The following is a 27,236-nucleotide window of genomic DNA, read 5'->3' on the forward strand; positions in this document are numbered from 1 at the left end:
TACTATTTATTCAACTTATAATTTATGTTACTCTTTGATCTTTGTCTTTTCTCATGACAAAGCATTTATTTAATAAAGTTATGCATTCAGTTAGCTTGTGCCTGACCCTCGTGGAGCGTCTGTGTGCCGGCCCTGCCCTCAGCACACTGTGCCCGGGGAGGCTCAGCCAGCCCCGCAGGGTGCTGCGGGAGGACCAGGGCAGGGCTGGTGTGGTGGCAAGGGTTTAGGAGAGCTTTAGACTCGGGAGCAATCTGCTAAGGCAGCAGGAAAATTGCACGGTTGAGCTTACAGCAGGTTCTGCCAGGTTATTTGGGGAGAGAGATTGGTGCCAGTGATGCTGAGCTCCCAGCTGCTACCCCAAACAGATTCACAGTTTGGGTCACAATGTTTGAGCCTCAAAACACCACAGGCAAGGGGAAGTCCTGCCCCAACACCCCAGCGTGCAGGAGCATCCCCAATCCACCCATGCAGGGCAGCCCAGCCAGGCCGTGGTCCTCAGAGACCTCAGGGTAGCTCTCAGTGCCCCTTCCCACCACCCCTGTCCTTCCCCATGCCAGATCCAGCCGCCCCTCCACCCACACCACCCTTCGTCTTCCCACACACCCACCTCCTGCCCTCCATCCACCCCTGCTGCCAGCATCACCCTGTGCACCCAGAGCAAGGCAGGACACAAAACCACCCCCTTCCTCCCCAGATGAGGACTGTAGGTCGCCAGGAGCGTGCCAAAACACGTCCCCCCATCCTCATCTACACCACGGGGGGCTGGCTCTGCCTCCCGCTCACCCCACAGCCCATTGACTGGGGGCCAAACCAGGCTGTGGGGTGACCCCACAAGGCTGGGCACCCCACAGCGCAGGAGGCGGCCGGCAGCAGGCGGCGCGCTGAGCCTGCCTGCGCTGCTCCTGCTGCCTGAGCTGCTCGTGCTGCTGGGCAGGGAGGCGCTGCTGCTGCAGCTGTCAGGCGTGCAAGGCACTGAAAGCAGGCTTTCCACCCCAAAAGCGAGGGTATTACCCCCCCAAGCTCACAGGACAGTGATTCATAGCCCTACCACCATGCTATGGCTACAGGCAGGTGTAGAGAGTAGCTAGAGCTGCACATACTGTCTCATTATGTTGTTTATATTAAATATTATTTGCATTATCCTAGTGTATAAGGTATGCTGTACTAGAAGTGCAGTTTGCCAGTGCACACCAGACCCCACAGGGCTTTCCCTGATACCCAAGTGCCGCTGGCTGGGTCCCTGCACCCTGACCTCCCACCCCATCACCCAAAACACACAAAGCTGGGCAAGAAGAGAGCCCAAAGCCCAGCCCCAAGCTGTGACACCCAGCAGAAACGTGCGTGCATGCACACACACCCTTGAGGATATGTCACAAGGCTGGGGCAATCTAACCAGAAGCTCTTTGCCCCCCTTGCCCTACAGTAGACCCTACTGTAACCCAGGCATGGCCGGGCTCTGGGCTCCTTTGCCACCCCCAGCCCTCTTTGGGCAGGGTGCTCTGCCTGTCCCCCACCCCATGCCTTTTCTGGGTGCTCCCCCCGAGCTGCAGAGCTAAATACAGGATTTGGGTGCCCAAATCCCTCTGGGGACAAAGCCTGGCCTTCTCTCAGCCATGCAGCCCAGGCCCAGCAGGGGCAAGGCCCAGCAGGCCCACCCACAGCACGTTCCTCACAAGGCCCCTGGTTAACCCCAGCCACACGGGGCCTTGGCCTCAAAGCCGCGATTTTAACCGAATATAGCATGGTTTGTTGTTATTCTTTGTTTTGTGGTGGTGTGTCCCAAGCGCTGTGCTTCGGCCAGGGGACTTTTCTCCAAGCAGCACTCTGCCCAGCCCAGAAACTCCTCACACAGACGGCAGAGGAGACCAAAACCATCAAGACCTGGCTGAGCCATGGAGAACAGGTCCATCTGCTGGCTAACCAACAGCATGGTCAGGCACAAGCACCAACTAAAACACTGCGGCTGGGAAAGCTGGGAGGAGCAGAGCTCCCTCACCCTTAGTCTTTGGCCAAATATCTGCCACGACCCCAAAAAGCAGCGCCCACACCGGGCAGAGGGACCCTTCCTCGGAGCTCTGCGAGCACAAGGCTGGTCAGGGTGCTCACGCTATCCCCTCCCCACCAAACCAAGTGTGACAAAACCACCCACCCTTTTCCACCAAACCTGGCTGCCATCAGGCAGGGAAATGGTCTCCGCACACATGTGCTGGCCAGATGCTGACTTGAGAGGACTCGAAGGCACGGTTGCATTTTGCAGAACCACAAAAAAACACCGCATGCAGCATGGCCCAGAGGGGGGATGGGGGTGACACCAGCTCCTCTCCGCTCGTACAACTGGGACCAGTGAGGATGAAAGCCAAACTCCCAGTGTCACTTGTTGGGCCCGGCATTTTACAACACCCCCAGGGCAAAAGCTAAACAGGCCCAAATTTGTGTGTGATGCAGCAGGCAAGAAAACATGCTCTATTAATAGAGGGGAGTGGGGAAGGGGGGGGGGGGGGGGAAGATGACAGTTTTCTGGCATCCCATTTAATTTATTCCAACTTTATGCAGCTCAGCTTTTCCAAAAGAGAAAAGAAAAACAAAAGAAAACTTCCTGACTCCTAAACAAAACAAAAAGTACAAACTGCAGCTGAGAGCCAGCATGCACAAGGTTTACATGAAAAAGCAGAACACCCTTGGCTGTTAACAGAAAACAGGTAGCATCATTTTTACAGTTACTTGGCTTTGCATGCAGGTGCGTTCCTCCCCTCATACGTTCTTGCTCCCTCTCACACATCTCCATCGCCTTCCCACCACAGCCCCGAGGTCTTTTCCTTTTCTCCTCCACTGATACTTCCAAACTCCCGCAAGGACACAAGGGGTTTAATAGACACAGACCATCCATGCTCTTTCCACTTCAGATGTGAAACACAGGGACAGGAAGGAAGAAAAAAATAGCAACGAATCCCAGTGCTCCCTTTCCTGCAAAGTCTGGGGCTTTTTGCTTTTCCTTACCCAGCTTCAAGCCCCCAGATGAGGGATATCAGCAGGAGGACTCCACTGTGGTGTTTCTCCAGAAGCTCCAAGGACAGCACAGTGACAGCACCAGCCCCTCAACCCCTCTGTTAGCGATGCCCACCCCCAGCCCTGCCCAAAGTCCTGCAAAAAGCTCTAAGACAATTTGCTTGCTTTTAATGTAAGGAGAAGGACGTTTGCAATTGCTTTGCAAAGGGTAGCCATATTAAAAAGGGGAGGAAAAAAAAAAAATCTCCTTGCTTAGGCGACGGGGAAGTTATTTATTCTCAGCGTCGGTGTGTTCTGTACAGAAAGAAATCAACAGGTGAAGTAATGGCAGAGACACATCGGTCCTCAGAGCGGCATGTCCAGTGCAAAACCTCTCAGAGTGCCTGCAATTGCTTGGCTTTAACCTATACAAACGTGCACGTGGGCAGACGGGTGCGTGTGTGTCCGGGCCTTTACAAAGCATGATATATACTGTACTTACAAAAAAAAAAAAAAAAAAAAAAAGTGTGTGCTGAATAGCAAATGCTCACTCCTGTCCCAAGCGAAAATGGAGGGACAAGAGCAGCTGCTGGGAGTGCAGGTTTTAGATGAGTTTTTCCTATCTAGAAAGAAAGAAAGAGAGAAAGAGAGACACTCCCTGGCTGGTTATCCTAAATCTACACAGGCATCCTTCCACCCAGCCCCGGCAAGTTCACTTTAGCTCCCTCAGCTTAAGCCGATCCTAAGAAATACTGGGCAGCAGCCCTCCAAACCCCTCGGAAAACCAAGCGTTCAGCTCCGCAGTCACCCAGAGGCCCCATCCTCCTGGACCAGCAGGGCTGGCTGCAGCCAGGGGTGGTTTTTTGGGGGGGCTGTCTTGTTTCTATCCCCTGGCGATGCCCCCTTGGGGGACGCATCCCCATTGCGCTGGCATGTTCCAGCTGGGAAGGGGGGCTCTCCTCCTTCCCTCCCTCCCACACCGCATCCCGCGCCAGGACCAACAGGACACGAGAAGCAGTATTTACAGTCTTTGGTCTCGGGGGAGGGAGGGATGGAGGGGGGGAAGTGGGATATTTTTGTTGGTTTTTATTTTATTTTATTTTTATTATTTTTTCCCCCCTCCCCTCCATGGCAAAGGGTTTTTGCCTGCGGAAGGTGCCGCAAAGCAGCAGGGAGGGCAGGGCCACGGGGCGAGGAGCAAAAAAAGACCGGTTCTCTGGCTGACGTTGGGCAAAAGACTATAGGAAAGCAGTCCCTTCTCCTTGCAACCCCCCCCCCCCACCGCCCTTCCCCTCCCCTCGTCCCTTCCCTCCCCAGGAGCCGGGCAGCAGGAGGGCAGAACGTGGGACCCAACCCTGGTCTCTTCCAGAGCCTAAAGAGACACGCTGAAACCCATGTACAAATCCAGCACCAGGGCCACGGCGAGCAGGATCACGTCCGTCTACTGGCTCCGCAGGGCGTGTGCTCCCCGGTCCTCCTGCTCGTGGGCTGTGTAGAAGAGGTGGCACTCGGGGTCCCCACGGATGGTGGGCGCACCCTGGATCACCTTCCCGTGGATGGGGTCCACGCACCAGCACTCGCCACGCTGCCCGTTCACCGACATCTTGCACTGCAGGGAGAGGGATGGGGCAGACGTCAGCGGAGGAGACACGTGGAGAAGACCACCCCCGTCACACCCCTGTGTGGTTTCTCTGGAGATTCAGCGCAGACGGTTTGGATTTAAGCAAGGTTTAGGGGTGCTGTGCGAAAAGAGGGATTAAATATGCTGACAAAGGGCCTCCATAAGCTTCATTTTGCCTGCAATTGGGCTAAACGTAACACCTAGGCCCCATGGAAGCACTCAACCGTGTTTGGGAACAGGGTCCCACCCTGTCCCCATACAGAGACAGGGACCACAGTGTGCCTGGACCTCAACTCTGTCCCCCAAAGCCTGCTCTAAGCAGAGCAGGCTTTGGTTTAGAGCAAAATTTCTTGCCCTAACTGCTATCACCCAGCCCTTACACCAGCAGGACTGCAGGCACCTTGTACCCAGTGCTCATCCCTCCAACCCCAAGAGACATGTCCCTGAACAAGGCACAGCAGGAACCAGCCCCCACAGCAGAGGTGAATCCAGCAGGCCAGGCTCTGCATGCGCTCTGCAAAGCTGAATTCCAGCCATTTTCTGCAGCTGGACTGAGGTCAAAACACGGCCTTGTTCACGGGGATAAAAAGCAGGAAAAGAGGTAGAAAAAGCAGCCCCAGCATGAGTGCGCACCCAGGCACCCTCCATCTCATTCTAGCCCACAGGAGGTGGGAGCAGCCAGGAATGCTTTTGTTGGCATCCAATTTCCAGCAAAGAAAGAGGAGCCAACACTCAGCTCTAGAAGCTAGATGGAGAAAAAACTAGGAACAGCCTCATGCTTGCCCTGTTTGCCCTCAACCAAACCAGGAGGAGAAACAGCATTTTTGTCCCTTCTTTTTTTCTGCAGCTACGGTCAATGTGTAACATCTGCATGCTGCAGAAAGAGAAGGGACAGAGAAAGATTATTTCAAAGCATCCTGCTCTTTTTTAATACCAAAAAAAAAAAGTGTTCCTGATCAAGGGTTGAAAGTAGTCCTTAAAAGAAAGGCTTAGCTGTGAAAGCAGCAGGCCACCTGATCCCTCCAAGGGATCAGCTCCACATAGCCAGAAGGGGTGCTTGCATACAGGTATCTTTGATGCAGGTCAGCCCTGGACCAGCTGGTGTTTTGCTGCCAAAGAGAGCTTTCTCCTGTCTGCAGACTCTCCTGCAGCACATGATGCTCTCCTAGAGTCTGTGACTGTTCCTCACACTGCAGACATCAAACACCTGGCTCTGAATCAGGCCCCCAGAGGCTTTGTGGCACCACAGCATCTTACAGAGCTGCCCCAGCCCATCTTCCAGGGCCCCTGGGACCTGCTCCCTGCCCCAGGAGCAGAGGAGGATTTCTATGCCGTGCTGAGCAGAGGGATGCCATTAGGAGCACAGCTTGGGCTCCAGCTCGTCCCACTTGCCTGCTTGAGATTGTACAAGCCATGCTTGTCGCAGTTGGGGATGTGGAGGGAATAGAGGTGCTCCAGGGGACCTCGCTCATCCGGCAGCCGCATGGTGGAAATGCGTTCCAGGACCTGATCCAGCTCCTGCTGACAAGGGGTCTGAAAAGAGACGAGAAAACAGAAAGACAAACAACCCATGTAATCCCAAATCCGTGTAACGAGACCGTTCACAGCATCATATCCCCAAATCTTCACGTGGCCAAGAGCCAACCCAACACCTGATTGCAGGCCTTGAAGGCACGATGGAGAAGCCTCGGAGATGCTTCCGCAGCAGCCCTGAGCCTGGGCTCCCAGCTGAGGCAGCTCTGCCTGCTTCTGCTTTATGTTGTATCTGCCCGTCCCCCCCAGCAGCAGTAACAGCATGGAAACTCTCTCAAATGATGATATCCCCATTACCACACCATGGAGACACGTCTGTCCCACAGAAATCAGCCAGTTAAGCTAAATTTGACCCAAGAGCTGCAGGAGTAAGCACAGGGACTGCACACTGGGGAGACTGGGCCATGAACATGCCTTTTCCTTGGAGATAAAGGCTCTTAAAAGCTCCTGTCTGCCCCTGTACTCCCCACACATAAATGCCTTGTGTTTATAGAGAAGTATTACAGACCTTTTGGGGTGGCTTTCCAGCCCTATGCCACCTAGTTGCCTTGACCAAGCTGCCCACTAGAGGGAAACCATGGCCAAGAACCAGAGGGCAGCAGGACAGGGACAGCACACCGGGCACTGTCCTGCTGCATGACAGCCCCACAACACTCTTCAGGGCCCCCCTCAACCCATGCTGGGGCTGTCCTGCAGCAGGCAAAACCCCCCTGCCATAAATCCCTGGGGGCTGCTTAGGGAAAAAGGGTGTGCAAAAGCCAGGCTGCAGGCAAAGGGCATGCTCACGCCCCTGCAGGGGCTGGTGCTGAGCCAGCAGGACCCCCCTTCTCCAGCCCTGCTGTCAGAGGGTGAAGCTGCAATGAAAATAACGCCTCCTCGCCAGCACATCAAAGTTCATCAGATGGCGTGTTCAACCCCAGCTTCAGGCCAAAACAAACGTTTGCTTTTCTTTCTTTTTTTTTCCCCCCTCTCTTTTTCTCTCCCTTTCTTTAAAAGGCAGCTGCAAATGTCACTTCTGCGTTCAGCATCTCCCCCCGAGAGCCCATGAGGTCCCCGTGCCCCCACCACCCCCCTCACACGCTCCCTCCTCTCACCCTGCCCGTCGGCATCCGCGACTTCTTCGAGTCCTCGTGGTTGTGATGGGGCTTGCCCACTTTGCCCATCTGCCGCTGCTGCTCATTCACCTTCTCCCTCATAACCGCCAGCTCCTTCATGCCCGTTTTCATGGGTTTCCTGCCCCCAGCTCCGCTCAGGATCCCTGGGGTGCCATCCACGTGATTCTCAGCAAGGATGCTCTCGGACCGGTCATCGCCATTGTCTGCAAGAGAGAGGGCAGAGAAGGAAAGGGTCAAGCTCAGCCAGGCACTCTCTCACATGTTCGTCCCATCCTGGATCGCTTTCAAGCATGGACAGCTACCAAGCCATAAAATCTTTGCATGCAAAAATTTTAAATTGCATTAGCCCTTTCATCTGGAAGGTGAGAATAGATCCTTTCATTCTGGAGTTATTACCACACGAAAAGACAGTTTAGAGATCAGGGGAAATCGCTGCTGCTGGAGAAGTTCTTTCTGGTTTTTCTTTGACCTTCTAAATTACTTCCCGAAGAATGTAATTTTCCCATCAGAAGTCCAGTTGAGTTAGTGATGCCAAGTGTGCTTCAGCTCCAAAACTTAAAAACCACAGTGATTAGTAACAATACCTTGAGTCCATCTATCATCCCCCAGAGTATCTCCAGGAATACTTGCTCAATATTAATGTGCTAAAATAAATTCTCAGGACTGCTTTCAAAAATACCTTTCCTCTTTTTTTTTTTTTTATGGCCACCCTAATTTCCCTCAGAGATCCTGCCATTTCAGTGATTGTCCTTGCCGTATCCTCTTTCACATTGTCATATGGTGCATTACTCACCCAGCTGCGAGCACGCAGCCTACCTACTTCTGCGTTTGGCCACTTCCCACTGTGGAACAACCCCACACGTCCTGGGCCTGACTCTGCCACTGCTGCAAGCCACAAGACCCCTACCTAATTCAGCCATTTCAAATCTCTTAGCAGAAAAGCTGGATAAACGCCAGGCTTTTCCCACCTCCTCCATTCCCTGCTTTGTGCATTTTCCCAGTTTGCTGGGCGCTGTTTCTGGTAGGCGATCCTTGCCAAAGCAGGACACAACAATGGCAGTGCTGCAGTCCCTTTGGACTTCGCAGTGGATGCAGATCTCAAATCCTCCCATTTGCTCCAGCAGGTGACAGCTTGGTCTCCTCCTTGGTGCCTGGCAGCACCCGTGGTCTGACCTGGCTGAGATACGGAGAAACCTGAGCAACCACATCTAACACTGAAGCTGGATTTAACACTTGAGCTAGCCCTGCTCTGAGCAGGGGCTTGGACCAAGACTTCCAGAGGTCCTTTTCAGCCCAAATTATGATTCAACCTATGCATGTACAACACCCTTCTCATTACAACCCAAGCTAATGTGTCTACACATAGCTCTTCAGCAGCTCAATTGGTACAATGGCAGTGACAGACCAGGCCCTTCTGGTCCTACAGTGGTGACAAGCATGAAGTTTCATAGCATACCAAGGAGAACTCTAGCACCCAGCCTCCAAGCATCAGCAACACAGTCCAGACTGTCTCTGACACCTCAGACACTTGTACAAAGTCACATTAAACTGTGAATGACAGGGCACACAATACTTTAGTTCACGTAACAAGGCTTAATTTATGGTCCTGCCCTGCTTTTTGGAAGACCAAGTAGGCAGAGCACTTAAAAAGTTTAACATTTCCTTCCTTTTAGAAGCTGCATCATGTTTTGACAGGACATAACTGTACCATCTTGACACAGAGTGGAAAATCATAATAGGAAGTGTTTTATTTCTGCCACAGCTTCCCAAGCTCTTTTCTGCAGGTGTTATGACCCCAGGGTCCCACAGGGAAAATTTCAAGGAGAGTTTTGTCTGCAATTACTCAGTAAACGTGCAGCTGCCTACAGACTGATGGCAGAAGAACAGCCCAGGAAGGCTGGATGACAGACCAACCCCAACGTCCCATCCACAACAGACCACCAGAAGCTGCCTGGGGACAAGTGTCAGATGGACTATTCCCAATCTGTGCTGGAGAGCAGCAGCAACAGCCCTTCTGTGCTGGAGACTGCATCTGATCCACAGGATTTAAAAGCCACCAGTGGACCCATCCTCCACGGATTTGTCCAATATCCTTTTGAACTTCCTCCCAGTTTTGGCCCCAGATCTCCCAGTACTGGGATCGTCTCACTTCCCAGAAATACTAAATATGTTTGGTTTGCAGGTTTTTAGCTGCTTAGGTAGTGACTGAAAAGCAAACATGGGGCAAAACCAATCTGGCAAAGTCCACGACTTTCCTCAATACCGGTTCCAGACAAGAATTTGGATGAGGCTTGATAGCCAGATGGGCGAGCTCAAAGTCTGGGCTGCTGCCTGGCGATTGCTGCCTTGGCTATCATCCGAGGAGCTGGGCAAGGAACATTTTGAGCAAGAATCTTCTGTTTATCCACCAGTCTCCCCATTAATTAGAAACACATAGCGAGAAGAGAAGGCCATGAGGCCGCCCTTCAGACAGGATCAAATGAAAAAGCACCGTGCAGAAGATGGGCAAGGCCTGCCAGGCGCTGACTCGCAACCAGCTGCTTAGGAGGTTTTCAGCCTCTCAATGTCTTTTGTCCTCTCCTGGGTGACCCCACGAAGTGACCAACACCACGAGGAGAGCAGCAGCAAGGCAGTGTTTTGGACACATTGCAGTCCCCTGCTCCATTCAGAAAACTGCTGGTGCACAGTGACCGAGGAGCAGCGTGCTGAACGCAGTGCCTTCCCTGATCAGCTCTCGCTCCTTCCTCCCTCCAACTAAAATATATAGACATCTGCCCAAATAAGCACTGCTCTAGTAAATCAAGGCAAGCTGGTAAGCCTCTTGTCGGCTGATTCATTCACAAAACCTGCTTCTGATAATATTTTCGCTCATTTTTCTCACTTTCCAATGCTAACAAATGTCAGCCCAAAGAAAACCCCTGATGGGAGCAGAGCGTGCAAGCCCATGTGCACGAACACACCCAGGGACGGGAGAGGTTGGTCTTGGCTCCTCGGGCACCCTCACAGGAACAAACCTGGAGCCGAGGCCAGAAAGGTCCAGCTGCTATCAACTGCAAGTTTTCCTCCACGCCGCTGAGACGGCTTGATCCACCTTGGGCAGACTCCAGAGCCCCAGCACAGCTTTTCCCCTCTCTCAAAGCCTGCGCTGCTCCTTAAGAGGAGTCCTCCTGGGCTGAGGCTTTCAGAGATGGCACTTTTTGATTTTGATTTAGCCTCCGTTTTGTCCTCCCCGTTAGTTCAACTTCACTCAAGCCAACAAGCAGGACATCCCCCCTTCCCAGCAGCTGGACAGGAGGCTGGGCCCACCATTACTTCATGAAACGAGACCTAGCTTGGGTAGACATTTGGTAGGCCTCATTTCAAAGTGCTAAGAGGGGCCTGGCAGCCATGGCAAGAGCAGAGACACTGAGCCTCGAGGTTGGGAGAACAAAGAGCCAAACAATGCTTTTTACAGCCTAATAGCCGAGAGGAACGAGTTGTACACGTCTGCTTATGACTATCTATGAACCAATTCAGCCACCCACCAACCCCACCGGCATGGGATGGGCAGGCATGAGATCGCCTAAGATACACAGGCCTAATCCATTTGTCATCCTGGCAGCCGCCCTTTCGCTGACCAATTTCAATTTGCGCTAAATATATCCGTGAACAGAGCGGTGCCGAACTCCAAAACAATTATGTTTTATAGCTCTTCCATTTTCCTGTGGCATGTGGAAAACATCTCCTGTGCTATTTTGGATCAAAAGGTAGAGCACGCCACGCAGGGCGGGAGCGGCGAGGCAGGAATCAAAGCAGATAGCCCAAGTTCTCCTGAACGCCGATGCGGAGCCCATGAAACACCTCTCTCCATGCCAAGGAAATGATTTCCTTATGGCCTTTTTCAAGGAAAATTCCCATTGGCTTCAATGGGGTGAGGACTTGGCTGAGGAAGTTTATCCCAAAGGCCATCAGTTAATGTCTGTAGCAAGCCACGCAGTCTCGCCAACATTTTCAGAAGCGGCTACTAATTTCCAGCACTAAAGTTTTCAGGAATCTGGTTCAAGACCTTCAGGTACCCCCACCGAGATGGTGGAGAAACAGAGGGGCTTAAAAAGGACCTGATGGCTCCTGAGAAGAAAGGAGAAAGAAGCCCCATGCACAGAGAGGCAGCTGCTTGCTTGCTCAGAAGTTTCACATGCATTTGCTTATCCGCCCAGGGTGTTTACACAGCATCCAAGTGCTGATTGTGGTCTCAAATCCACAGAAAGTTTTGACCAAGTGGCCTTCAACACCCTGCTCGCAGCCCCCTCAGCTTCATGGCCTGGATGCTCCCCGGGCTCGCATCTCCCTGCCGCAGCCATCCCTCCTCATCTGAAGACAAAGAGCTTTACGGTCCATTAATGACCCCAGAGAGGGAAGTGTTCTTCCTGGGACACAGACAGACAGACTTTAAGGAGCTCTGCTTCCCATCCCAGCTGCCAGGAGCCCAGCCCTTGTCCTGCACCGCCTGAGAGCAGACAGAGCCTGTAAGCCTGACCCTTACCACGCACCACAGCCAGGGAATGAGTCGCAGGAAGGTGGGGAAGGAGCAGACAAACCCTGACTGCAGCCTCGGTGACCTCTGCTTCATCCCTCTGCAAAGCATTTCTAGGAGAGCTCTGGGCAAAGGTTCCTGTGCAATAGCTCTGGTGTGGGTGTTGTTGACCTGGAGCTCGGATACCTCAGGAAACGTTTGCCAGCAGGGATTATATCGGCGTTGCAATTTCCTTGCGGCAGGGGCTGCCAAGAACAAAGTCCCCCCCAGGCCTCTGGCCTACCCTAACCCAAAAAGGACCCAGGTCTGTCACTATTGCTGCCAGAATAAGAAACGCCGCAGTGGCACAGCATCCAGCAGGGCTCAGCTGACAGCAGAGGGGGGGGACTTTGGGGGCATCGGTGCATGGCCCAGGCCCACACGTAACTGAGCCAGGTTGGACATGACTCTCCAGAGGCAGAATAAACCAAGGCAGTCACTCAAGTTTCACTCTTTGCACTCAAAAAAAAAAAAAAAAAATCAAAAAAAAAGGACTGGAAAATGCCACAGAGGGAGTGCAAGTAATGGGCAATGTAGGAGAAGGGAGGCAGAAGGGATGTAGGGCAGAAAAGAAGCCCTCCCACCAGACACATCCAGACCAGGTTTAACAGCCATCAGACCAAGATGGGAGGAATCCCGTTTCGGGTTTGAGGAAATTCCCACTTTGTTCTACAATAGATGGCTTTACCTCCACTATAAGCTGTCCACAAAGCACCCAGAGCTCCCCTGGGGCTCTCCAAACTGCCTTTATTTATTTTTTTTTGCCATCCGATCTTTTCAGTCCATCTCGCACTGAAGGGAACGCTATGTCCTGTCCAGGGCTTGCTTCACAAGCTCCTGTCCCTGCCCCAAGCCGCTGGCACCGAGGGGTGATCCAAGGGGCACCCAGTGCCTTCCTTTGGCTCAGCTGTCTCGCAGGAAATGCTTTATGCTCCTGCAAAGTGCCAGGACATTGACTCAGGGCAGCGCAGCCTCCAGCAGTCACTTAACTCTTTTCTCTGCTAGTTCTTGGTGGCTACAAGGAGCATCCTTCCCTCCTCCATCCCTCTGGGTCCAAAACTGGAAAAAAAAAACCCACACCTAGTGCAGAGTGCCCTGCAGCACTGCATCACGCCCAGACTCCTCCAGCACACCGGAGCAAGCACTGAAGCGATGCTGAGACAGAACTGATCGCAGATGAAGAAGGAAGAGGGACTGAAATGTCCCTTCCCCTGGGCTTTATTTCAAATTGCCTTTTTTTTTTTTTTTTAAATCGTGTTTGTAGACTGATTTCCCAAGGATACAGGACTTGTGCAATAACACAGCCTGCCCCTATGTGTTTCTGCATGTGCACGCGTTTGCATGACTGCCTATTAGTCCTCCTCCACCTCCCAATATATCTACAAACACGTCAGCAAATGCCAACTAAATCTCAAACAGGAACCCGAATTCTCAAAAATAGTAAGTTTCCACCATTTCATGGAAATGTGCAGCCAGGCTGGAGAGATGAAATAGCAAGGTTTGTTTTGTTAAGCTTTCTTTCCAACTGATTCAGCTGATGGGCTACGGAGCACATCACCAGCCCACTCTGTGTGGGCCCAGCAGAGCACAAACCACCGCTGGGGAAGGTCTGCTCCGGCCCTCCTCCTGCCAAAAGCCAGCCCACAAGTGTTGTTTGTGACATCCCGCTCCCTTCCATGCCAGTCCTTTGCTTTGTGCTAAGAACGATAAGGGAAAACGCTGTTTGGGTGACTCAAAAAATGCTTTTCCAGTCCTCCCATTCACCCCACGTCCACTCGCAATCCCATTTTTCTCTCCTCCACTTCTTCCCCCGAGCATGGAACTGCAGAGCTGCAATCATCATCCTCGAAGGTGCTTACAGCAGAGATGCCCGGGACTCCTAAATGCCAAGGCTGAAGAACCAGAGGGTCTCAGGCCACGGCCGATGACAGTGGCTTTGTCCCTACCTTTGCCACACAGTGAGACACCTCGGGCGAGCTGACTTGCCCATCTCCACCTCCATCCTGCGGTACAGGGGGAATTCACTCACTGTTTTCCCAGGATGCTGCTAAGACACCAGTCCCAAAAGTGGCAAATACCACGTTTTGATGTTTTCCAAGGCTCCTGTTCAGCAGCACATGCACGATTTCAACACGTGTGAAGGCAGCTGGCTAAGGGGAAGAAACGTTAACATGTTTGAAAGGTTTTGCTGAGTGAGGCTCTCCGAGCTCCCTGCCACCATAAAAGCATTCCCCCTTGTTAACGAGCCGTATCTCAGCCCTTTCAACACACTTCTCTGATTAGCCCTCTGCAAAGCTGCAATCTTCCCAGCAGAACCGAGTGAATTAACTCAAAAACACTTTAAGCTTCAATTAATTGCACTGCAGCTTCCCTGTTTGACCTTGACCTCGCCTGTAAAATCCCTAGGGTAGCTACTTCTTAGTCATTAGGGGCTTCTGCCTGAATGAACCGAGCTGTTAACATCACCAGGCCACCTCTCTGCCTTCCATCCTCTATCACTCACAGGTATCCCTGTGGTCTTCAGTGCCTCGGCCACCCTAAAAAGCCTGCACCAACTCCCATTATAAGCTCAGCCCCTAAATCCTCAGTTCCTATGAATTTCCAAAATGAAATAAGACCACAAAACCACCTCATTGACTTCCTACAGGCTTCACTGCTGTGTTCAAATTTCTTTTTTTCCCAGTTTGTTAGGAAACACAGCATCAGCTGAGCCCAGTGAGGCTTTTGCTTCACATAGTCTGGACAACGTGAGCACTCCTCTCTGCAGCCTACGTGATGGTGCCCCCAAGTTAATTATTATCTAAAGTGACCTCGGTTTGGCAGCAGGATGCTGCACCTCTCTTTACTTCAGGAGAAGAGCTGCTGGCAGTCACAGAAGCTTCAAGTCCTAACGAGGACAATTCCCAGGTATGAAGCTCTGCAGCTTGGCCAGAAGGAAGAAGAGATGCTCTGGGGATTTGGGAGGGAATGATGGACTAATGATCTGGTGGACACACAATCGGGTACAACCCAAACTCACTCTGAACTTTTCTGTCTCCCTCAGGTTTTTGGAGAAAATGTAACATACAGGACTCCGACTTGTCCCATTTCGAGATGATTGCCTTTCCAGGTTCAGGCAGCAACAAGTTAGCTGGAGACAGGCACCAAGGAAAGGCATGCTACCAGAGCAATTGCTCAAATCTACCCACCAAGGTCTTCTAACACATGGAGCACGCCTCTTGGATAGGGTGCTTTAACCAAATACAAGGCATCCTCTTCCAAACGGAGGTGGCCAAGGGAATCTTTTGGGTCCTTCTCATCGAAGTTTGGGAGATGGTCACAAAAGCACTCCCTCTGCAGGCAAGCAGTGCCCTCCACCCGTTCCAGCTCCTCAGGGATGGCTCAGTTCAACAGAAAGGTGTCCTCTGACCCTGTAAACCCAACTGTGCCCTTTGGTGCCCGACTACAACCCCCACCAAGACCAATGGCTAGTGCAGAAGCAGCCGTGGACAGTGTGCAACCAGAGGAACCTACAACGGCGTTCCCCTGCGCCTCTTGGAAAGGCTACACGCAGGGGTGCCAGAAATCTGACCTTCCGCTCTGCAGAAAGGTAGAAAAGCTTGAAAATCAGGAAGAAAAACAAGTGAAAAAAAAAAAATACAAACCTCAAAAGGTCAGAGCAGTGCCCCACCCTGCCTGCCAGAGCCATCTCTCGTCTATCTCCGGTGCGGCTCCACTCCCTTCTCAGCCACATTGGCTTCTCTAGTTATTATGACTATTGCATGCAAATGGAATGAACTTCAGCCATTTGTATTACTAGTTTTTAAATAACATCTCACTTTTCCACAGTCAGTTTTCCAGACAGCAGCCCGGTCCAGGGCTCCCCTCACCACCCACCCAAATCTCATTGCGCATTTCCTCAAAGTCTGCCTTTTCAAAACACGCTATTATTATGGTAATTCCTTTCTACCTTCTCCTCAGAAACCCTGCCAGACCCCAGCTGCAATTACCACCAGTGTCACCTCGAGGTCTGCCGGACTTACTGTCCCCGTGCAACCCCCTGGCTGAACACACCAGCTCTCAAAGCCAACCCTCGGTCGGATTTTTCCCCAGGAACCTGCATTCCCCAGAGGCAAAGCACAACTGCCTCCAAATAAAATTGGAGCACTGAACTGTAGGTGGAAAGGCAGCATCTGTCATATTTTAGTTGCAAGTCTCCTCTGCCCACCAGCAGCTCCCAGCTGTCTCAGGCACTCTCAGACGTGATCCTCCCCTCCTCGTGGGGGCCACCACAGGCTTGTCAGACCCCACATTTAAGCCCCAGGTTGAGGTGTTCACAGATCGTGTGGCTTTTCCCTCATTTGATGACCAAACACAACAACTTTGCAATTATTTCAGGTCATGTCAAAACACTTTGTTCATCTCCAATGGAGTTCCTGGAACAATATTTCACTCTGGCAGTCACTTCGCTTGATTTCCTTAACCCTTGTTTTATCCTTCTCCCAGGTAGGAACGGAGCTAAATTTCACCCTCACGGCGAAGAACGCCACAAGGAGGATTGACCCTGGTCTTGATCATGCATTTACCATTCACAGAAACCAGGCAATGAAGTCCTCGCTGATGGGGAGCCACTGTTCAAACAAACAGGAGCTCTGCCAAAATCAAGAGCCACCGATTTGTCCCACTGCTGAACGACACCCGGAGACATGCAGGAATGTGACGAAGGGCTCAGACTCACCGATATGCTACCAGAAGGCAGCAATTTACAGCAGATCAACTGATCTGGAATAGCAGCTGATGGCATACAACAGCCACGCTTGTTGCCTTTACGCTCCTTCATTGACTTCAAAGCCTACAGCGCGCGCAGATCAATGGCATTTGGCTTTCAGAAGGGGAAGTTTCCTCCCACACAGGTGGGAGGAATAAGCGCAAGGCAGCCCTGCCACATCGCTCTGCTGTGTCACTGCTCTGGTCTCCTGCCGTTGTAAGGAAAGGGGGCTGGATCTCGCTGCGTTTCCGAACGATGCCGTATTTCGGGCCACCCATGAAGCTGCCCAAGCTCCAACCTCAGGAGTACGCAGACTCCCACCGAGCAAGAGGCAGGAAGAGAGAGAGTCATAAAATTGCGGTCAAGGAAGGAAGAAAAGAAAGAGGAAGATCAGTCGGCTGTGTTCTCCAGGAGGAGGGAGGCATCCCGACGCCTAAAACGCAGGCCACCACAAAACAGCGATGGAGACAAATGTGATAAAGCAGCTGGACCACCGAAAGGGAAGCTCTGACGTGCAGCAGTCAGCGTGCTGCTCACAGAGCCCCGGGCGTTATCCTGCGTGCATCCAGCCAGCGTGCTCAGCACCAAGCGCCCTGGCACGTTTGCTGTGCACCTGATCCTGGCAGCACCCCTCACACTGCAATCCTGCTCAGCTCCACCCCAGCCTTCCCACCAGGTGATGCTGAAAAGATCTGGCTACTGCCTGCAGGACAAGTATTCGTGGAAGATATACCCAGACTCGTGGCCAAGAGCCCTTTTGGGGGCGAACTGTTGGTACGGGTGATCCCCCCACTGAGAGCAAGCCATCCACGTCTGCGTTAACACACCAAATGGGGAAAATACTGAGCTTCCACAAGGAAATGCCAGGCGATCCTCTGGCTTCAAGACGGACGGGCATTCTCCATTTACCCCAGAACGCCAGACAGCTTTGGCTAGCTTCTGCCACAGCGATGTTTAAAGCCCTGTCCAAACCAACCTCGCACATGGTCTAAGCATGGACCAGATGAGTCGCTTCCCCCCACGCAAACACCCCAAACCCCAGAGGGCTGCTCAGCAGTGGGTGCTGCTCACCGCCTTGCCTTGCAGGTATTAAACAGCACCTGAACAAGTCCCACCTGCCCTTCATTCACCTCCTTACTGCTTAAAGCACCCCCTTACTTCCTGCTCCATCCCCATCCCCACCCAGGGCTTTCAGCAGATCCAAAAACGAAAATCACCGCGCTGCTCCCCATCAGAAAGCACGGGCGCACACATCCGCCTCCACCGCACTCAGTCCATAAAGCTCCGCTTCATCGGAGCCACTGTTGCCACATCTGGGAGCGCTTGAGAGCGCGTACATCTGGTTCGACTGAGCACTTGACTTTATTGCTGCTTTATCTCCGTTTTCGGAACAGGCCTTGAGGAGAGTGCTTGGGACACTTGTTTTCTGTTCTTACTCTTTCAAATTTTTCTCCCCATAGAAATCCCACCTGAAACAGGAACAAAAAGCCCTGTGGCAGACACTCGCGTGCTTTTCGTGACGCCTCCCCCCAGCACAATGAACCCCATCCCGAATTATCCTGCTGTACATACTTCAACACCACGGAGCCTTGATGCAATCTCCCCATAGCGTTCCTCTGCCCTGGAAAAAAAAAAAAAAAAAACCTGGCGGGAGGTGTCACGGTACAAGCCAGGGAGAAAAAGAAAGAAAAGAAAAAAGGTCTCGCTGCCCCTGCCATCTCCAAAACTTTGCCTCTGCCAAGTTACAACAAACAGGAAAAGCAGAAATCAAAACACAGCCCCCACATCCCTCTCCATCCATGCAGCTCAGGCTGCACTGCTGCCAGCTACCGCTCACAAACAATTACGCTGTGAGCCTCCTCAGGCACATCCTTCCAGGTGGCCTGAACAGCAGAAAAGCCCAGCTCAGGAAGCCTGCATCCAATACACGGGGTGCTTGAAATCCTTTCCAGGAAGCGCAGAGGTCCTTCGTGCCCCTTTGCCAGCTCCTGTGCTGGAAGACGCTGGCTTCTGCCGCTGAGGAGCAGCAGCCAGGCACGCAGGGGCTGGGAACAGAGATGAGTACTGGCTGCAAAGTTGGCAATTTTCCCACTAAGCCACCCCAGATGCTTCCCAGGAGAAGAGCACGGCGGGGCCCTCCTGCAGGAAGGAATCGGGGCACCACCGCTGGGCGCTGGCATCCTCCCAGGGACGCGTGCCCAGCATCTTTCCACATTTTTCTGGCCACCGTGTGTCTGGCATGGGCAGGTACCAACCACATCTCTGAACCCTGGTTTTGACACTGCCCCTGTCATATCCCCCAGCACATCCCTCCAACCATCATCACCCACCCACCCACACAGAGCCCTGTTCAGCCAGCACCGCTCTGATCCCTCCTTGCAAACTCCAGCTTTCAGCTCCCCTGATGGAAGCAGGCATCCGCGTCCTCCTGCCTGCTCCCCTTCCTACCAGAGTAAGATATTAAAGGCCCTGCCAGCCTTCCCCACGCCACGTTCCAGTTTGATTTCATGCTGCGGTCCTGAGTTCAATCCTCTTTTATCCCTGCTGCCTGGTATCTTTTCTTCCATGTCTAAGCACAAAAGCCACCCCTGAAGCAAGCAAAAAGGAAAAAAGCAAGCAAAAAAGGCACACCAGCAGCAGCTGAACGAGCTCCTCTGGTCCTTCCTGCCCCAGCCCAACAGGGCCTGGGATTTCAGGCCCAGGAGAAGAAACAACTGAACAGGAGAGGTAAAGAGGGGTCACGGTGTAATTAAGCTCTGCACTTGCTGTCCCGGTTGGGTGTTGCTGTGTGCTTGAGAGTTACTTGGATGCGCTGGAGCGTAAAACAGACCCATCTTCTGGAGTTCTTCTGGGCTCCTTGGGAGGAAGCTACAAGCAAATTACAACTTCTAAACTTCTCCCATCCCCTTCCCCGCATCCAGCAAGGCTCATGCGGACAAAGCGAGGACACCTTTCTCACCAGAAAATCCCTCTTTTCCTTTCCAAGTGAATCCTGCTGAGCACTACCCACCATGGAAAGACCAAACCAAGTCATCCCCACAAGGATACCCAGTCTTCTAAAGAAGAACGATCTTTTCCGTGCCCGATCTTTTCCGTGGGATGCTCGATGAAACAAAAGCAGTGACCTCCTTGTTCCTCCCACTACTCACCGCCTCACAGCACGCTCTCGGCCCACGAGAACAAGCCAAGAGAAAGACCCAAACACCCAGGGCCAGGTCTTCACGTTGCTGAAAGGGACTCTGAAGACCCTTTAATCGGGAGGTGACCTTCAGAAAGCAACGGGCACCTGCTGCATGTCACACAGGTCTCTCTCGCACCTCCGAAATCAGCCGTAGCCCTCCCCAAGGGGCTGGGAGCCAGGACACCTCTTCTTTAAAGAGCAAGAAAAATGCCCGGCCTTTTCACAAGTACAGAAGGCTTTGGCACAAGCCAAGGGCACAGGAACAAAGCCAAAGCACATGGAAAACAGCAGCAGCAGCAGTTCTTGCCGCTGCCTAATTTGAGAGCTGGGACACCGCCCCGGAGCGAGCTCACGAGGGATTTATCGCAAGCTCCCGATGATCTCTGCAGGACAGAGCCCAACATTTCAGGACACCCTTCCAGGGCCATCCCATCACCGCCCTGACAGCCCCAACCCATCAGCACCCATCCTTGTCGCGGGCTGCTCTTTCTCAAAAGCCTGCAAAGCGCCTTGGCCGGGCCCCAACGAAAGCACCTTCTAGTGGGATTTTTCAGGTTTCAAGGATATCAGTGTCTGGCACAGGCTGAAGTAATTAAGACAACATCCAACAGACGATCTGGCATTAATTAACTAGCTATTTACCACTGCGAACATTACAAATCCCACTTTCCAGCTCTGCACCAAAACACTTTTTCCCCCCAACTGCTTTCTCCCCTGCCCCATCCCTGACTTCCCCCAAAGTCCCAACGCACAGCCGTGGCCTCTCTGCCAATTCTCCTCTGCCAGGGCCATGCTTTGCCTCACCAAATAAACAGCGATGATCACAGCCAGGCCGAAGCTGGAAGCTGAGGGTTAAAGGGAAAAACGTGTTGCTCTTGGCAAACAGAGAAACCCGGTTTTCACTGAACAGACCTCAAGATGGCCAGCCTCAGCCATATGCGCTTGCAAGCATCATGCTTGCGTTTTGGACCCTTCCTCTCGAGTACAGGGCAAGAAAAATCCTCAGGATGACCTCATTTTTTACCAGCTTCACTGAGTCGGTCCCTCTGCAGGTACGGGTCTGTTCAACATCAAGTTCTTCCTACCCAGAGACACCCCAAAGCTGTGACAGCCGAGGGGGAGCTCCCTCCCTCATCGCAGCATCTCCCTCCTGCTTCGGAAACGTGCCTGGAGGAGCAGCAAGCAGGCAGCCCCAGAGGGAAGGTTTTGCAGCGGTCATGCAAATTCTGCTGTTGTAATGGAGCACCACTGATAAAAGCAGGATAAATTGGTCAGAGGATAGAAAGGCAACCAGGGAAGATTTTAGTTCACCTATAATTAAGTATATAAAGACTAGAAAGGAATCGATGACTCTTGCAAATACACAACTGTTACTGAGATGAAAACTATTTACTGGATGAGACGTACCTGGACAATACAGCTAATTAGTCACTAGCACTGTTTTCAGGAGGGTTGTGATGGCCTCTCCTGTTGTCATTGACTTCCAAGTTCTCAAGATTTTCAAGGACATCTTTCTTCAAGCCTTAAGGCTGTGGAAAATGAACCCGAGAGCACCCGAGCTGGATGCATCCACAATAAAGACCTGATGTTGTATGGGCTGAACTGAGTAACTCCATGGAAGAGAAGGACGGTGCTCAGATCAGACCTGCTACTACCGTGGAGCAGAGCATGGGATGGAGGTCTCCAGATGCAGATTCCTCACAAAAGTGGCCTTGATCCATTGCCACGACTGATGAGATTAGCCTAAATCCTTAAATCAGACAGGAAACGAGGCAGTGTCAATGCAACACGACAGCCCCAGGAACAGACAAAGGAACAAACTCTTAATAGAGCATCAGGTGGTGGAAAGTGTGAGAAGTCAGAGAAGTCATGCAGACAAATTAACTGGAAAATGGCAGAAGGCTGATGAATATTTGGCTCCAAAACAGCCATCAGCTTCCCTGGGATGTTCCCAGAATGAAACTGTAGAATGAGCCATAAATAGTCTGAAGTGCATCTTGCTCCTTTACCCCAAAGGCAGAAGAGCCACACTGGGGGAGCTCAGAGGTAGGGAAAAGCAAATGCCTAAAATCCAACCCTCACTGAGTCACAGGAATAAATCATTCCAAAGCAATCTACACAGGACTGCCATAAGCTGGGGAAGAGCCTTCAGGAGGCCTTCGAGGCATGTGACACGTCTCAATTTCTTTCCTGCCAGCTTTTATTTCATTTGCAGTTCAAGTACCAGAGATGCCAGCTATCCTTTCCCCTGCTGGGGGCTGGGGACCTCCAAGGATGTACCCGATAACTCCTCTCGAGCAACTAATTCACTATCAAGGCTTCCTAAACCTTACCATATCTACTTATTGGCATTGTACAAGAGCTTTGCTTCAAAAATCTTCCCTCCTTTCCCCACTGCAAATATTCGCTTTCTGAGCACTTGCAATTTCTCCATTCCCTAAGTCCCGTTTCTTTGAAAGTTTAAGGTCACAAAGGACAGATTTCCTCACTTCTATCTCCCCCAAAGCTGGAGTGATTTGGGTTTGCTACAGGGCAAACTCTAGAGCCTACAAAAATAAACACATAGTACACTTCTGTTATCCTGAAATGCTGAGCAATAAAACCTCAGTAAATAAATACATACATGGAAACTTGCTTTAGGTCAGACTATGTCACACTGCTTGGTTTGCTAAAATTAGAAAAAAAAATCTTTTTTAACAAAGAAAATAGGAGTCCTGCACCCAGAAAACAGCACTGACAAAGGCAGAAAAAGCCTCTGCATTTCCATTTCCTTTCAAAACTCAGTACAGCAACTGCTTGCAAAACAGGAACGTTGCTTTAGTGTAGATTCAACTGCACTTTGAACCAGACCCTAAATTCTGCGAGCGATTTTATTTTGCATTTGGTGGATAAATATTGATCTTTATCAACCCCCTGCCCCCTGACAAAAGCTCCTTTTGCCAAGCTGGAGGAGCGTTAGCATGGCAAGGTCACCGCTCCGTTTCCCTGTGCACTGCAAAACTAAGGAGAACACAAGAGAACAAAAATAACTAGGTACTGTTTCAGGGAAAAAAATCCTCCTTAGCATTAGTGCAGAGGTGTCCCAAGGCACTGGGGAACTGCCTGTGCCATCAGCCACATGGTACCACCCAACGTGGGAACAGGAAAGCTGCTGCCCTGCCCTTGAGGTGCCAGCTGGAGAAGATGTCCTAGAAGGAGCGCGCTCCAGCCAGCAGAAGTTTGAGATGGGATGTCATTAGGGCCGAGTTCTGGCATGCTGTCCTCATGCCAGCACTCCTCTCTAGCTCGCTGTGCTCTTTTTCTCTCCCCGTCTTTGTTTTCCTCCCATCTCACGAGGGAGCAGCCAAGCCCTCCCCATTGCACATGCTCTGGTTCCCCTGGAGCTCTTCCGTGCACCTGCGCCGGCCCTCAGCCATTCTTTTTTCAAGCTCGTGACTGCAGCCAAGGGCTCGCCAGCTGCCTTCAGAGGGGTTAACACTTCCCTCGCCCCACAGGAGGCTTCTCTACAGATTTGGGTGAGACTGGGTTTTGCAAAGCAGGACCCGAGTGAGTGTCCACCCTCACCCTGGAATCGATGAAAATGCTCTGGTCTTATCTACTGATGGATCCTACTAACGTGTGTCCTTTTCATCAGTCTCTGGTCTGGTCTTTTACTGCACAACATGTGATTGCATTTTATCCCATTTTGGACCTTGTCACCCCTCCAGATCACTTACCCTGAGAAGTTTTCCTGAACTTTCTCTTTCCGTAACAATCCCAATTCAATGCAATCAACCCAACCAGTGAAGCCCTTCACACCTACCGTTTGCACCAGGGCCATCACTGCAAACCCACTGCCAGCTCCACTTGAAGTCCTATCCCTGGGGTTCCCTACAGCCAGCAGCCCCACAGCCAAGCCCCACCATCCCCTCACAAGCTTCTGTCACCCCCTCACCCACCATTTCCCAAACTGACTCCCACTGGCTCCATTTTAAGGACTATCTCATGCACATTTGTACCTACTGCTCTCCCAGAGATCACTCAGACCTGACACATGGCAATGTTTTTTTAATTTTTAAATGAAAAAAAATAAATCATTTACTGAAGTATTGGCTCAGCCTGGCACGATCTGCCTCTGCTTAGCTCCCAGGGCACTCCATCTGCTCAGCACTTACCTTCAAATCCTTCATTACTCCTCCTTCCAGATCTGTTACAAGATCAGTCATCCATTAATCTGTCCAATTTACAGCTCTATATTTGTTTGACTCACTCCCCCACCTTCGGGGAGCCTAAATACTGGGTCCTTGGCTGCTATTTACACCATGACCTACAAATCCGTACTCATGACACAGCGATTTTTTGGTATCTGTCCCTTTATAAAGTTCCTGGCCTCTGCTCTCCTACCAATTTCAATTTTGATTTCTGTTTTTCCCATCAGTTTTCAAGGTTTCCATGTCCTCATCCCCTCCGACTGTACTGAAAACTGAGGCAATGGTTGGTTCGTGTTGGAGCCATACCTAGATCATCTTTAATCTCCAGTTGGTCTTCACCGCACAGCGGATTCAAGTCTTTTTATTTATATAGCTGAGAAACCTGTTGCTATTTGTTTTAATTTCCTTTGCCAGGCCTAACGCAGCTTGACTTTTGGCAATTCTCATTTCATCCCTACCCCTCCTGACCTCTAAGACATTGCTTTTTTTACCGATTAGTCTTTTTTCTCCATTCCTTGCAGACACTCTGCTCGGTCCCAACTACCCTTTTTAAGGTGGCTACTCGCTAGCCTCAGCCTGGAGCCCTTTCCTACCAAGTTCTCCCCTTCTTCTTGGGATCCCTGGTCCAGAGAGTTTCCACGCCTTTGAACTACAGGAAAGCTTTGCATCTTCCACACTCAAGTTCCCATGCTTCCCTGCCCGGATGACTTCACCAGCCAGATTTTCATTTTTCAAAGTTTGCCCTTTCAAAGACAAGTATCCTAGCTCCAGGCCTACTTTTGTTTAGGCTTCCATTTAATTTAAAAAGGAATCCATTTTATGAGCACTAAGTCCAAGATTCCTCTGTACAACAAGGTCCTTCTGTAACATCAACACCAGTTACCAAAACAAAACCTAAAATAGCACCTCCGTTTGCTGGTGCTGTTACTATTTAATGAAAAAATCCAGGCTATTCCATCCAGGAATATCTGTTTTACCTTATTAATACAATGCGTTTGCCAATGTGTATTCCTAGATATAAAGATACATACCTCAGCTCCCACAGCAGTATTATTTTGGAAACATTTATCTTTCTAGTAACATTACAGAGGTCTATCCATACCAACTCTGCTACGCCTCATTTCACAGGCTGCAGCTCTTTATCTGTCCTCCCATGGCTATTTCCCAAGGTGCTTAAACGAGCTGCCATCTCCCTAGGCATTTCGTGAATACCTCCAAGCAGTCCTATCACCAGGATGTTCCTCCAAAAAGTCAGGCTGTCATGGCCCTTCGCTGAAAATCGTTAGATAATTTATACCTTCACTACTTTTGCTCGAACAGATTGAAGACAGGGACACAAGTCAGGCAAGTTGTGTGGGGCTGTGAATGGATTTGTCATGGAAGTCACAAGCTCTGGCGTGTTTCTTCATCAAAACTAGCGTTACACAAAAAAAAGGCAAAATGCAAATGAAAGGATGAATTAGACTAAGACAAAAATGAATTCTGGTAGACAAGAGATTCCCAGTGCCCACTTTGTTACTGATGACAAGACCAAAGAGCTTTGCTTTCAGTACTGCCTTTGTTTCTGCTCCCATTCCATTTTTTTTTGTTTGTTTGTGTGTGCTGTGTTTCACAGTAAAGTCCTTGGAAGCAGCTAACACGGCTCCAGCCACAGTCTGCTTAAGGTAGTTTACACTGATGCAATATAGCTGACTTCAGGGGAGTCAATCCTGACATCATGAAGGTCCCATAAACAGTTTTGGGGCCAAGTTCGCAAGCTGGGAGTCAAGAGAACTGGATTCAAGCCCTCCTATCTTGCTCCCTCTCCCCCCCCATGAGACCTTGAGGAAGTCACTTTATCCCACAATATAAAAAACGATCATAAAATTCCCATCCTTGACAGAATGGCTGCTAAGATCAAGCCAGCAGATACAAGGAAGTCCTTGTAACTCTGGCAAGGACAGCCACATAGCCACACCAGATATTTCGCTTCAAGTCCCTTGCTCCGATACTGTGCTTTTTAGTACCACATAAATAATTCCTTTTTTTCTTTGGCCTCTTATCTCCAAGCATACAGGTTGGATAAAAAGGAGAAAAAAAAAAAAAAAAAAAAAGGTTTCTTTCTCTCATCAGCCTCCTGCAAAGGCCGGAGCTGCTTTGTGAAACCTGAGAGGAAAAGATCTGTGGCAATTACCTCACCTGCCTCACTCCGAGGATTGCCTCTTCACAAGAAGCCTCACGCACTGCAGCTGCCCAAACCAAGACAACCCCAGGCAGTAACACTGAGCTGCATGTCTGACTTATGTCTGACTTGCTTTTTATCTCAGGCAATGCATATTAAGCAAAGCTGACCCCATGCAAAACCCCAGGAGAGGCAGCTGCCTCTGCCCACCTGCAGCACCAAACACACCTCACGGTATCGCCTCATTACCCGCTGAAAAAATTGTTCTTGCTTGGCACCAGGCGCTGTGATTATTGAAGGTGGCTGAGGTTAGACACTCCTCAAACTCAGGACTTTCAGGAAAAATTTGGGTGCGCCTCTTCCTCCCATGCAAGAAGATTCAGCAATTTTGCAAAAAAGTCATTTGCATTTTCCCAACCCAGTCGTTTCTCATATCAAAGAGGTGTACGTGCCAAAATGTACGTGAGCCTAGGCACATTAACAGGTAACAGTAGTCTCCAGCTTGCCCTTAAGAAAAGTCAGGCAATAATCGGCTCTTTACTCTCATGGGGAGAAAGTTGCTCCCAGGTGGTGAGCAGCTTCAGAGACCGAGGTATGGACCTGCAGGAACCTTTAAGACCCTAGGAGTGAAGGCCAGACTCCACCTCCTAGAAGCGATAAATCTCATTCTACCTCTGAGTCAGGTGAGCCAGTCAAATGCTGTTATCATCACTGAAGATGACCACTTTGACCTGAGGTCCCCTCAGGACAACGGGGTCCCAGCGTATAATTTGCTGAACAAACCCATTTAGAGATAATCTTGTCTCCCAAAGCCTTCTTCATCAAAGAAGAAAAACAGCCAGGCCTCTAGGGATACACAGCTCTTATCTCATTGCCTCGTGGCTGGATTAGCTAATAAGGATCTTCAGGTTCAGGTCCTGAAACCGGCCTCCTCGAGTCCACCTGCTCCTGCCAAACCCCCAGGGGCCCGGCTGACTGCAGGGCCGCGTTATGGAGAAGGCCTCCACGCAGCCCAGAGCCTTCGCTCTCCTCGAATGCACCAAGATTTCGAAGCACTCGGGGAAAACAACAACTCTGCTGTCTCCGTGTTTACAATAGAGCAGACAGGCAAGCTGGAGCAACCGAGGGTCATCTGTTCAAGATCATGCAGG

The 27,236-nt window shown here is 51.1% G+C and overlaps 1 protein-coding gene across 1 annotated transcript in view; it reads right to left on the reverse strand.

Moving 5' to 3' along the window:
* Window positions 1-4,295: 4,295 nt before the first annotated feature.
* IGFBP2 (insulin like growth factor binding protein 2) overlaps window positions 4,296-27,236 on the reverse strand; it is a gene marked incomplete at its 5' end in the record, with an annotated part of 50,038 nt that continues 27,097 nt past the window's right edge. The window contains 3 exons of the mRNA XM_084288619.1: window positions 4,296-4,594; window positions 5,999-6,139; window positions 7,234-7,457. Of these exons, the coding sequence (XP_084144745.1) occupies window positions 4,427-4,594; window positions 5,999-6,139; window positions 7,234-7,457 (533 nt within the window). The 3' untranslated portion in view covers window positions 4,296-4,426. The remainder of the gene's footprint in view (window positions 4,595-5,998; window positions 6,140-7,233; window positions 7,458-27,236) is intronic.

This window comes from Netta rufina (genome assembly GCF_964035555.1).
Source record: "Netta rufina genome assembly, chromosome: 6".
NCBI classification, from domain to species: Eukaryota; Metazoa; Chordata; class Aves; order Anseriformes; family Anatidae; genus Netta; species Netta rufina.